This window comes from Gymnogyps californianus, chromosome 8, assembly GCF_018139145.2.
Source record: "Gymnogyps californianus isolate 813 chromosome 8, ASM1813914v2, whole genome shotgun sequence".
Classification (NCBI taxonomy): Eukaryota; Metazoa; Chordata; class Aves; order Accipitriformes; family Cathartidae; genus Gymnogyps; species Gymnogyps californianus.
Genome location: NC_059478.1, coordinates 29,351,369 through 29,365,391, shown reverse-complemented (window position 1 = coordinate 29,365,391; position 14,023 = coordinate 29,351,369). Strand labels below are relative to the sequence as shown.

Here is a 14,023-nt window from a genome sequence, read left to right as displayed (position 1 = left end):
CTAACTTTTAATTTTTATACTTCTAGTAAAAATCTCTTTATTTCAGAAGTAGTTAGAACTTAGGTAACATCCTAAGCTAGGGAGAAAGAGAAAATAAAATTCTATCATCAGCAGACTTCATATATAAAAAAGGTATGTTTTCTCCAGTTCACAGTCAGCTCAGCCAGATGAGCTCTCTCTGCATCCCACATTTACTAGAACACGTGCCAAGCATAAAACATGACTCTCTCCCTCTGTCGAGCTTCCTTTCAACCAGACCTTGAAATCCACACTGACAAGCAGACTCCCAATACAGTAAATACACCAGTTAGTTACCATACCTTCAATTGGTCTATCAAAATCTGTAAGTAAGCATCAGCCTCGGTAAGTTTCTTGTCAAAATCATGAACGCTGGGAACAAATCCTGAATCCACACCCTAGATATAAATAAATTTTAAAAAAAAAATCAAATATATAATTAAGAGTTTCGGAGGAGGAAAAAAGATAACAAAAATATGGTTTTGCCTGCCAACTGACTGATAAAATGTTGCCTTGCCTCTCATCCTGCCATGTGCAAACACAGGCACACAGCTGAACACATTTGTCTTCTATTTACAGCTAAATCAGTAACAGTAAATTGCTACACATTTTCAGTGGGGGTATAATCATCACACACCAGAGTATTTCATTACTTATGATTGAACAAATCCCCTTAAATTACACTAATTAAAGTCTCTCTGGAAAATATAAAGGAGAATTCAAGTTTTTCTGAAGACTGTCTTGTGATTCCATATTCTTACATTTCAGTTTAGGAAGACAAAACCATACCCAATTGGATGACTGCACTTTTCACACTTCAGATAATATTGCTCAACTCACAGCGTCTTAGGGAAGAACTGAAGTAATGAGTGCTAAATCTCTTCTTAAATACGGACCCACCTTTGAGCTGAAAAATTCAAAATTATTATTCCTGGTTGCCCTAGTTCCTTTACAGCTATAATGATTTGCATCCTTGTCACTATATTTGATTTCTTACATTTTGTTGCACATATGCCAACAAGGACAAAGTATCAGTGCCATGAGAATGATTACTTTTATATTTTCTTGCTTGCAAATTTGTTTCCCTTAATAATGTAAGACTCAAAGCACACTTCTGCATATAACATAATCCCTACCTTTAAACTGATAAACCATGTATTTAAAAACCTGAACAAACTCCCACTGGGTTACCACATCTTTAATTACAGGAAAGAAAAGAGAGGATTCTTGAAATTGATTACATCTGACTTCATGCACATATGCTATGTAAACATATTTAATGTTTATTTATATTATACCTTTAATGCAAATGGAACTGCAAAACAAATATTGAAGCACTCACAGCTTAAAAAAAATTGTACAATGCAAATTAAATATATAGGAGGAAAAATCCCATGAAGGATAAAGAAGCAAACATCAGTTATAACAGAAACATAATCCTGGGAACATCACAGCAGTGACAAGACTTTCCTACTAGCATAAATACTTTCACCCATATTCACATTGATCTAAAATACGACATCTTCACTTCAAACTCTTATGAAACCATTCACTCTGCTGTTTTGACTACTGAGAATCTCAAGAGTCTCAATGTGTAAAGATCAGCCAGTGGGGAAAAAACATTTCATATGGGGGAAGATGGGCAATCCATATTTGTAAAATTCCTTATTAGCATAACGTTTTCTTTGACATTGTTTGCTCTGGCAATACAGATAGTTTCTTTTATTCTTGTATGATCCTGGGCCATCATATTAAGAGCTTTATTGATGGCTCTTTAGAGACAGAGACACTTGTGTGCAATAGAGGAATGACTTGCTCTTACATCTGTCAAGCTGTGTGCACAGTATCATGCACACCCTAAAACATAAACCCATCTACTGACTGCAGAAGATACTATTCTTTATTCATTTGCCAAATCTTAAACTGTGCTACAGACTAACACCCAGATCTTGACGACAGTTCTACATAAGTAAATCTATCCATACAGATTAGTCTGTAAACCAGCATAAAAAAAAAGATAATTCACCCTGTATTAGACAGTCCACACTGGACAAATTTAGGAATAGTGTTTTGAAACAAGGAGGAGTGAGGAGAAGAGAAGAAAAGAAAGCAACCATTTTGACTATGCCAAGAAATTAAGACAAAAAACACCCAGTGTAACAAGTTATCAAAAATAAACTAATAGGCAGAAGGGAGAGTCCTCTCAACCAAGAAACTTTTGACACTCCCTCAAACTCGTCAAGTTTAAATTACACAGAAACTAGATTTGAAACTACATGAAATTAGTATTCTATTTCCTTGTTGAAAATGGAATTGCCTGTACAGCTAGCAGCCAACATCACCATTTCAGCAAATAGTCTAGCATCCTCAGTGAAAAATTATGGAGGTCGTTTCATATACCAAAACCGCATGAACTATACAGAAAATTTCTGCTGAAGATACTATATACAGAAATATAGTTTATGGTGCAAGTTATCTGTATGCTGCATCAAAATGCTGATTTTTATTTCAGTCATCAGTCTACGACTACTAATATGTAATAATCTGGTATTTTTAGTGGTGGCTTAAAGATAAAATGCCATTCTTAAATTTCAGCCTCTTAGCACTAAGGGAAAAGCTGATTAAAACATTTAGTGTTACAACTGAGCAGACATCTACATCAAACACGGAGTGGAAATTGTGACCTAAAAAGTTCTATTAGAAAGATAAAACTTCAATCAACGTAAAGAGAAAGCCATAAAACAAAGTCTAGTGTCAAGCTGACACAGCACAGAGATGAAACATGAAAATAATTTTGAAAATAAGCACAGGTACTTAAAGCTGTAGCACTTCACCAGTTTGCTCTTGGTTTGTATAAAGACAGTTTAGATTAAATTTGATAACCTACTGAGCAAATTTACTACTCTGTGTTATACGAGATAAGGTTAATAATTGTAAGTTCTCACATAGTTTTAAAATTGAAAACCAGAAGATAATTGGAAAGTTAAAAATATCAACATTAGCAATAGCACAGAAAAAAACACTGTATAAATAGCTAACAAAATCAACCAATATTTCAAACCCAGCAGTAATTTAGAAAGAGCAGATATACAAAGTGCAGATTTGCATAACAAATCCTTATTTCTTCATTATCTGGTCACCTAAAGACACAGTAGAGGAAAAAAGGGGACTCTTTCTCCTTCTTCCCCTTTCTTCCCTCCCCTGCCATATAGGAAATGAGGCTTCAAAAGAAACGGGTGAGCAGAGTCAATAGAAAGGCACTTAACAGTCTGTTAAACATGTAAATTAGGAAACTGCACATCTGAACTAGCAATCAAATTTTTATGAGAAACTTGTATTATATGCTGCTCACCTATTCATAAATTGACAAAAGAGGTTGCCTGCAGATACTGTTGGAGAGCAGAGTTCAAAACTCAACTGGATTTGACCCTAGACAACCTGATCTAACATAGAAGTTGGTCTCACAATGACAAGGGGCTTGGACCAGGTGACTTCCAAAGGTCTTCTCCAGCTGAAGTTATGCTGTGATTCTAAAATAAGTATCTTCAAATTATGAAAAAGAATAGGAACCCAGACTATTTTAGATCTTCAGAAATACACTGATTCTTTCTTACTGTCAGTACCAATCCAAAGTAATATAACCTGTTTTTCCATTGAATAACTAGATCTATCGGTAAGTACACCTTATTTCCCTCAAATAACAACTACTCTGTGTTCATGTAGGTTTTAAGGAACTAAAAATTATATTACCAGATAAAATAGCTGCAGAAGCAAGTAATTTATATAACTTCTAGTCTGTCCACCACCTTCCAAAACAATAAATTTGTATCTGACTCCTCCCCACAAAGAAACCCGTATTGATAACAACTCTAGAGAAAAGAGAAAAAGGTAACATAGCATTCTTTCCCTCATCCCTCCCTCCCTCCTACGACTTCTGGGATGTCCCCTTCAGGATGTATCAAAAGGTTAAAGACTAGACTCTATAGGGCACATGCCAATCCTAATGTATGTAGGTAGAAAGGAGAAAGTGGGGCCCAGCAGCACACTGACCTACCCAGTTAGTGGTCTCCCAGTGTGATCTGCACGATACCTAGTAACTTGGAGTGAGCAGACACAATGGTTATCCTAGGAAAGGGTTTATATGCTGGTCTGGGGTTGAGTAAAGAACTCCCATGCTAGGAGTCCTGCAAAATTATTCCCTTCATACACAACCCTTTTTTTTGGAGGGGGTAAACAGGAGGGCAACAACAAAATATAAACCAATTAAAAATACCTATTATGAGCCTTATTTCCATTACAGAACTGCTAGCACTAAGGGAGTTTATATGTTGTTTCCTTGTCCTCCAAATTAGAAGTCACGCATATCACTAATGCGTTTGTATTCAAAACTTGTCCATGCTGAGAAGTAATTCCAGCCTAATTTAAACTAGTTCTTTCAAACTAGGATGGGATGAAAAGATTGCATCATCCTTAGAAGAAGCATACCAGAAAAATTCAAATATATTTCTCAAATATAAGCATTACAATAACAACCTCTGTGGAAAATGAACAGTAATGAAGGCAGGGAAACAAAGAAAAAGATAGAGGCAACAGCAAAGACTTGACAAGAGCTGTCCTTGTAGAATAGCTTTACTGGAAGAGGAAAAGAGAAAGCTGTACAGAGCGGACTTTCTTATCTTTTTGAAGATACTTATGCTATACTCTTCATCTAATTAGGATTCCAAGTCCAACAAAAAAATCTTGTGGAAGTTAGTTTAAAGAAGTGAATAAGAGTGTTTTCCCTCCATCCACAATACCTTATCAGAAATATATCCCCTGCCTACAGCATGTTTGACTTTGTCAAGTAGGACATTGCCTATAAGAACCACTGACAGAAAACTGAAGAAAAACGACAAATTGACTAGTAAGCCACTAAACAATGGCACGTTCTTGTCTTTTTATTTGTGGCAAAGACAACCATATTTTTTTCCTCTGCTAGATTTTTAACCAATATTTAAAGCTGAGAATGTAAATATCTCAAAATAAGTTTAAAAACAAATGTATGAGTTCTGGAAGGCATACGAGCCTTCCAAACAGTCACAATATTGCACTTCTTAAAAAAGTATTTCTGCTTTGCAAAACACAAAATGCTTAGCAAAGACTGTGTAGCTATAGCTATTATTAGGTCTTCTAAGAAAATAAGAGTTCAAAAACCAGCAGTATTTACATACTGATGTAAAATTCTGTCTCTAAAGCATAGGTTACAATTCTGAAACCTCACAAATACTAAGTATATCCTAGAGTCCCATTCATTTACCTACATAGTTTATTATGGATGTAGATAATGCACATGCACTAATGTGCTTATTCACGATCATAATTACTTTGTTAGCAAAATCTGAAAAAGGCCAGCATGCCTGTTAACTCTATGCCCTTCCACCAGCACTTGAAACACATCTATATTGGATATATTCTTAATCTAAAAGAACCTGTTCTTAGTTTTATGCAAGCATTCTTGACTCACACTAGAAGCAGCATTGGAAAGCCAGTGAGTAACAATATAATATACTTAAGAGAAACATATAAGAAAGTTTTACTGTCACTTTTATTCTTGTTTGCAGCTTTAGAAAGGTCATCAAAAATCCTGGTTAATGTCATAGTAAGTGAACCGCTACTAGCAACACAGTTTCACAAACACTTTACACCAACATAAGTGAATGAGAAACAAAACAGTTCCCCCTGTTGTTTATTCTCAGCCTTACTCTGCTCTTTCTTTTGAGTCAGCATAAACATTTACCTTGCCACATAATCAACTCAATGTGGAAACTAATCCAGGTTAAAAATAAACCCAGAAAGGGAGGGCAGCAGGAAAAGCAGTTTTAATTTGGGCCAGTTCTGAATCCAGTTCCAAATTCAGCTATTCTTGCCATACTGCCTCTTCCCTTTTGCTAGGAGAAGCGAGACAGAACTGCTTCCAGCAGCAGTACCAACTCTTAAATATTGCTGAAGCCATAGTGTAACTCTTAATATTTAAGCCATTGTGTCACTCTTCACAGCACCCATCCCAGATCCACTTCTTATAGTAGGGTAAGAAAACTATATCTTCGTTACTTATGAAGTAAACATCTTGTTTTAATTATGGCAGCATCAAGCTACAGAGCAATTTATTTAATTCCTTTCACTTCTATGGTGGTAAGAAACGGTCCACCTTTGTACTGACAGTAATTTCAGTTCCTTTATCTCTACAGTGAGTCCACATAGAGGCTGAAATAGTTTGGGGCATTACCTGAAGGGTTTTCATAAGTTTGGGTAGGAAATCCTTTGTAGCCTGCAAGTATTTAAAGACTCTCTAATGTGGATTATCACTGTCATATCTACTCAGAAAGCATGAAAGACATCTTATTTGTAGAATATGCAAGTTTCAGCTTTGTATTTTTATTTATTTTTTAAATCAACTTGGTAGTTACTTGTCTTTTATGCAATTCTTAACAGCCTCTTTAGTTACCACTTTAAGACACTTACCAAGATGCTCTAGCAGCACTAGAACAGCAGAGGGGAAAAGCATATTTCAAGACATGGGATTTAAGGCAAGAATGAGTGCGAAAGCTTCAGCTAACAGGAGGAAGGGGGGGGGCAAAGCTCATTCCTCCAGCTCAGGGTGAGCATGACTCCTACAGATAGGATCCTAACACTGCCAGAATACATACACACATTCAGGCATTTAGAATTTTAAAATTTATTCCATTTTTTACTGAATTCCCTTAAGGCATGAGAAGAGTATAGTTACTGGTGGTTTTTAGGTAGATTCATATTTCAGCCGTGGTCATGCACTTTTCAGATCAAAGAAAGTTACTGTGTTACCGTGGTCCTAAAAGACATGAGTTATCTTCAAGGGGTTTTCACACAGGAGAATTCCAGAGCCAAAAAGTACATGTAGCACCAGGGTGCCACTTGAAAGACAAATGAGGAAAGCAGGACATTTATATTACACAAGAAGACTAGAAGAACTTCTTGTCTGAATGGGATTGCTGGTTGACATAAGATGCTGGTGAGGAACAAAAGAAAATTTGAGATAACTTATCACCCTCCTACCTCTGCCCATACAAACAAGAAACCCAAGCCACAATATACCTTCACCCCATGCACACCCTTCCCCTTATCTCTTGTGGGTGTGAAGCAACTGATGTGCTGCCACTGCAAAGCCATTGACCTGGTAATGCCACAACAATAACATCTTGGGAGGGGTAAGGGGAAAAACACTGGTGGATTCAGAATGGTACTTCCAATACTATCGCACCATCTACTGTTCGAGGACTCTTCAATAGACAAAGCTAATACTAGAAGAACTATGCATATTTTTAGTAATGCCTTTAATATAAGAACACACAAAACCACAGCAAGCAGAACAACAGACTTCAGTTTCAAAATTCAGAGAAATTAGATTACAAGTGTATCTGAAATGTTTCCTCCCTATTCTTGTTCCATTTGGATACAATATTACTAATTGTCAGCCCTCTGGACAGCTAGGATCCCTTTACTCATTCTATACATTTATGACTCAGTTCTTCCCCACTTCCTTGACTGTAGCTCATTCTTGCAAGTTTAGGTTTGTTGTTGTTGGGGGGGGGGGGGGGGAGTGTGTTTAATTACTTTTAAGTGTTTCAAAAACACTTCCAGTTTAAAGACTGAAGGACAACACAGTAGGACATGTAGTCAAAAATAAAATTAGCAAGACTAATCAGACTAGAGAACACCCAGACACAACTTCACCTCTCCATCTTGCATTAATTCCTTATCCTTTCTGATTTGGTTCACACAACACATGAACTACGTAGGTTTCAGTACACTTTCTCACGTCTAACAGATGTGTGTTTGACACTATGAAGAAACTTAATCAAAGTCTGACTTTGCGAACTTGAACACTCCAATACCAGAACAGGCAGACTGAAAGCGGCATGAAAATCTGAAAAAAGACTCAGAAAAGATATATCATTTTGGACAAAAACAGATGCATAAAGGTTTTACATGCCAGATAACCACCTGTTTCTGTTTGTGACAGAAACTAAGAACCTAAGAAAATACCCTTACAGAAAATAATCTCTGCCACAGCACTCAAAGCCCCATCCATACCCGTTGAGCCAATAATCCTCCTGAAGAACTCATTTGACTTAATTGTCCAAACAAAAAGGAAAGCAAAAGAATGTCAAGCACATGAAGTGGCGTTTTGTTTTAAATGTTAATTGAAGCCAAGGCGTGTTTGTATACAACGGGCTCTTGTAACCGGATGAAAGCATCCCTCCGGGCACGCAGGGCGCACAGAAACTCGGCGGCACTCCGGTACGGAATCAAAGCCATTCCCGGAGACTCCGCGAGTCCCCCTGCGCAGGAAGCCCATGCCCACCGTCCCTGCGGAGCCCCGCTCCCCGGGCGGCTGCCTAACGCCGATCTCCGCCGCCTGTTCCCCGGGGCTGCCCCGAGCGCCCGCCCGGGCGGGGCAGGGCAGAGCAGCGACCAGAGCCGCTCGGCCGCCGCGGGAAGGAGGTAGCGCTCGGCTTCCAGTCAGGGAGGCGCCGCGGGGCTGCGGCGGGGAGGGGACCTGCCCCAGAGGGGGCACCCGGCAGCCCTGACACCTGCCCCCCCGTCCTTTCCTCCCTCGTACTCACACCGGCCATTCCTCCGCGCGGTGCGGCGAGGCGTGCGGAGCGGCGGGGCTGGCTGGCTGGCTAGCTGGCCGCCCGCCCGCCGGGCCCCAGCAGCGCCGCCTCCGGCGGGGGGAGCAGCAGCAGCGGCGGGGCGGGGAAGGGAAGAGCCTCCCGCGGCCCCGCCGCTCGCATCACGAATAAGGCGGCCGCCGATTGGCGGGCAGGCGGAGTGCGCCCCTCCCTCCCGAGAATGGCGGTCACCGGGAGGGGGGGACACCCCGGGCGCGGCCGCCCCGCCGTGAGGCAGGCAGGCGGGCAGGCAGGCAGGCCGCGGCGGGAGTGGGAGGGCGGGCTCAGCGCCGCGCGTCCTGTCCCTGAAACAAAAGCCGCTGTGCGGAGCGGGCGAGGCCCCTCGGCCAACTGGCGGGGGGGCGCTGCGCTCCGTGCCGGCCCGGGGTGCCGGGAAGGCGGCTTCGGAGTCACCCCGTCAAAGGCACCGCTGGCTTCAGCAGCGGCCGAGTCGAGAGCACGCTCATAAAGCCCCACAGGACCTGGCCGGGTATCAAAACTGAGGGGTTTCTGCTCGGAGAGACACCCTGTGCTCGGCCCTGCAGGCAGCCTCCGTAACTTCAGCCCGGGCTCCACCGAGCTCGTTCATTCGGCCTGCACATCCCACTAGTGAGGCACGAGCGCCCTGGAGGTGAACAGTAATCGAGACCGCTCTTCCTAACTCGTGAAAGAAAGATATTTTGCAAGGAGGTATAGTCTTGTTCCATTGTTAAATTAGTATGTGCTCAGCAGCTCATGTCAATGAAGATGGTGAGCCTTGACAGTTCCTGAATTGGGGTGTAAGTGAACAGTATTCCAGCTAGTCTAAAAATAAGGGCCTCAGAAACAAAAAAGGTGCATCACCGGCACATTGTAGAAGGTTCTTGGAAATGAATGGTGAGCACACGACAGTGGCCCACAAAGTATTATGTTCAATGCTGAACATAAAAGACAGATGAGGATATGTTTCCTAGTAATCAGTTCTAGATTTTTAATTATTCCCTCAAACATTACTAGATAAATTACTTAGTTTTTTTCATCTAAACATGCCTTACTTATTTGAAAAACTGCTGGAACATGAACGGATTATGTAACGGGAAACAGTTCCATTATTAGCTGCAATCATGAAATCTATGTCTGCCAGTGAAACTACAATCACAATTTCCAGAGAGCATGGAAGTGTACATTTTGATAAAACTGCAGTATATTCTGGTGTTTCATTTCTGTACTCTGTATCTCCAAGCCATAAAAAGTCTTCCAGGTGGAGAAAACTGCACAGATTACTTTTACTTCATTTCAGACTCTAAACAGGACTGCTTATGTCAACCTATTCACTTTCTCTCTCCAAGCTGAGGATGGGGAAAGAGGCATCCCTTGGGAGGCAGCTCAGCCCTTCTAAATCCATATGTTGTCCTCCAGATAATCTCCGTCTCCCCACACCCACTGCAGAGCAGAGTTCTTCAGTCTGCAGTCAGCTACTGTGTCCAGATGCAGAGATTACTTCTAAAATATCCGTGACATGTTACTAGGGATACAAAGCTGATTGTCAAACTTGAATTTTTATCCAGGGATCTGCTATCCACTAGAAAATTTGTAGTGGTCTTTAATAAGTCAAAAAAGGTTGAAAACCACTGTTTAGCAGAAAATTAAAGTAAATTGACTGAGACAGCACAAGTGCCTAAAGTTGGATGGCATAAATTCAGGCTTGTTCTAACTCTTTAGATTGGGCAAATGTCATCTAAATCAGTCTTTATAAGCTTCTCTTTCTGTGATATTAGGGATTTTAATGTATCTTTCTTTACACAGTGTCAATCGTTAAGAGACCTAATTCTCTTGCCACACTCCAAAAGCATACCAAATCTTTACTCAACACAAATAACGAATACCTGTTTTAAGATTTCTACACTGTCATCAGACACCTTTGTGGTACAAATCAAGTATGAGAAAAGATCTTTCATGAAGAGTTTGGGTTTCTCTCCAAGGCAAAAATAAAGGATTAGCAAGCCTTATAGACATGTCCAAGTCTAGAACATTGCCAGAATCTGATCTTAGATAATTAGTGCTAAGAACCATTCTCAGTCCAACCATCTGTTTTCAGAACCAGAAAACTACCAATATCCAGCTTACACAGTGGATTCAAACATAAGCTATTTACCATTTTTGTCATCCAGAAAGAGGTTCAATGCTGCTGTCTCAGTTTCAAAATTAGGTGGTGTACAAGCACACAACAGGCTTCCAGATGTCTCCTTCTGCTTGACACCAAAAGGACTAACTCCCAGTTAAAAAAAAAAAAAAAGAAAGAACTAAATGTGCAACAATCAGTCTGGAACCACCAATTAAAACTATGAGTTAATAAAAAGAAGTCATATACTGACTTGAACCTAATCTCAGGTTCCTATACTGATGTCATACTGTATAGGCCATAGAACAGCCAGATGTTATAAAAGATATGTTTGATATTAGCAGTCATGCCATTGTATTTCATTGCTTTGAAAAAAAGAAAGTAAAACAAGTTAAAAGTGACAGTGGAACTTGCCTGAAGCTGGAGGGTATGGCGGAGAATGGTGTCCTCTAAAGCATGAATCCACTTCTCTCTCTCATCAGCATCTCGAGCTGAAAAAGTATTCAAAAGATATTGTTAAATTATATGCAGCATACTAAAAGCCATAAGCAAACAGATCTGATGTCCTCACTAAATATGGAAATTAAACCACACTATCTTTCTTAAGTCACCAAGGACATAATTCCACAGTTGTCTTAATATCCTGTTTATTTTTCTGTGGTTACAGCTCTGTAACATTATTGTGTTAATCTACTCTATGGTACTGAAGAGATGTTTTAAATAATCATGCATGCAAAAAGCTTTTATGCTTTGATAGAAATTTTATTCTACTAATGACCGTACCATATATGTCAAATAAAAAAATTAAATATAAATATAAGAATATGATAAATGTAAGAAGAGTTCTGCATTATTGCTGTTTGTGATTATCTGTCCCTTGTCCGTCTTTAGGGGCATACATGAGAAGAGTGCTTGCACAGACATTCCTCACTTAATTAAGTCATTTTAAATTTTCTTAGTTACAAGAAGCTGTTCAACCTGTAATAAATTATCCAGTAATTCTACTTCAGTGTGGACATAGCAACTTTGAATAAGTTAGCCTTTCAGGTATGGATTCATAAGACAGGACAAACACCAACTCTTTACACGTCACCAGTGTGAATAACGAAGCACAAAGAATAATCTGAAATATACAATAAACATTTTTTAAACTCAAGACAATCCTACTCTAAAACTGCATAGAACCTGTATCATATGTTAACGACAACACACACAATAATATTTTCATACTTCTGCAACAGACCACCATACATTTTTAATTAAGAATCCAAGTCAGAAAGTAATGACAAAAGAAGATGATTATGCTTCTCAGTTGCGGACGGTGACAGTTAAGAAAGCAATATATTAAGTCATGATTAAAGGAGGCAGTGGATGGCTTTCAGGACTGGGAGGGCAAAGGAAGAGAAGAGGAGATGAAGAAGGACGATGAAGAACAGATCAAAACAGATGAGGGACTATCATCACCTTTTTTTTTTTTTAATGTTTTTCCCCCAATACTGCTTTTCTTCCCCCCTATCCCCAGCACAGACACGCCACCTTTACTCTGCTAGTTTGAAAGAGTTCCTTGCTCTGCTCTAAGAGTGTTTAAAAACCACAGGAGCAGAGTCAGTAGCCTCCAGGTGAAGACAGAAGAGAAAAATCCACAGTCATTAAATAGACTGTAAACAAACTGGCCCATATACAGATTTAGAATAGTTATTGACAATTGTTTCTAGTTCCTCATTCAAGTGGAAGGTATTTAAAAGAAACAGGAAGCCTGTTAAAAGCAAGGAAAGCTTAAGTGAGCTAGCACCTATTATGAATAAAAGAACTAAGATTCCTATCTGACTTATTTGTTACGGAGTTCAGAGGAAGTATCTGTAAGTTATTATACTGAAATGTACTCTCCAGCCTCAAAATGCTTTGTTTTCAATGTTCCCTTTCTCACCCTTATGTTTCCATTGCTTTTATTCTTTGGAATTCTGCAGCTCAAACCCATCCATACTCAAAACCACCACAGGTCTTCCAAATATGTTAAATAAACCCTCCTTTAGGAAATTATTTATTACTTTTTCACACATTCATTCCTATAAAGGGTATTTCATTGGCCAGAGGAAGGGATGAGGGAAGGAGAATCAGAAATCCACAGAAGATTCTCTCTCTTATGCTCCCCTGCCTTTAGGAGGAGGAAGCTGTACATTTTTCTAGTTTCCCCAAAGAAAACCCTATCAATATCAAGATAAACATACTGCATTGTTTACTTCAGTATATATAGACTAATTATGTCAAATTAACAAAACCATCAGGAAAGAACTGACAATCTATGTGTTTGTGAGAAATACGTAAGAATGTCTTTTTAATATAGAAACTTACTCCAAGTCTAACTGATGAGGTGGCCTCAAAGTAGTGGAGCAAAACTTCCATTACATGCAAGGTAAAATTAAAAGCCTAGTTTGAAATCTAGCTGTTTTTAAAAAAAATACGTATTTTCCCAGATACTACAAGCCAATCTCTATTCATTGTCCTTTTAAAATAGTAAAGTGTGATCAATTGCCACAGGTATTCTGGTAATGATACCATTAACCTGCACAAATAAAAACTAGACATAAGGGAAAGTTACTACCCAAAGTGCTCTCATATGCACAAAGGAAGTCTGTAGGAAGAAGTTAAAGTAATTAAATGTTACTTGGAACAGCAGGTAAATAACTTTTCTGCAGGAACTGCAGCAAGTATTAAAACGCTGGATTTTGCCATCTGTAATACTCTCAAAAACTCGTTAGAAAGAACTTCTAACTTACAGGGGTTCTTCCTACTAGTTCTCTATATTTTAACTGAAATTCTGAAGTAGGTGCTGAGGACAAGTTTATAATGCAGTGAAACTAGACAGGATGAAGGGACAGAAACCATATGAACTCTGCCCAGATGACTGCATTAAGCCAAACATATTTTGCAATGTGCAAATTATAATTTTTCTTTTCACATTATGTACACACATGCACACACAAACACCCTGTTCTTTTTTGACAACACAGCTTACACTTTAACATTAATTTCAATTACTGAGTTAGTCAATTAGAATCAGGTATACTTTCCTCTGACAGTAATTTTAATGCTTATTAGCTTCTTTGGTTCTGCTTACCAAGCACAGGCCCCTTTGCTTAGTCCTGACAGACATATTAATCAAGCTTATGTTTCTTACATCAGTCACCACTGAACAGTAAACACATAAAGTTAC

The 14,023-nt window shown here is 39.2% G+C and overlaps 1 protein-coding gene across 7 annotated transcripts in view; it reads right to left on the bottom strand.

Annotated features, from left to right (window-relative positions):
• The window catches only part of OSBPL9 (oxysterol binding protein like 9), a 63,832-nt gene that overhangs the window by 27,228 nt on the left and 22,581 nt on the right, over positions 1 to 14,023 (bottom strand). For 5 of the 7 annotated variants that reach the window (XM_050901041.1, XM_050901040.1, XM_050901044.1 and 2 more), the window contains 2 exons: positions 11,224 to 11,300; positions 321 to 416 (listed from right to left, as the gene is read on the bottom strand). In XM_050901041.1, the coding sequence (XP_050756998.1) occupies positions 321 to 416; positions 11,224 to 11,300 (173 nt within the window). Of the gene's footprint in view, positions 1 to 320; positions 417 to 8,660; positions 8,699 to 11,223; positions 11,301 to 14,023 lie in introns of those variants that run through there. The other 2 variants (XM_050901046.1, XM_050901047.1) reach the window with 2 other exon arrangements.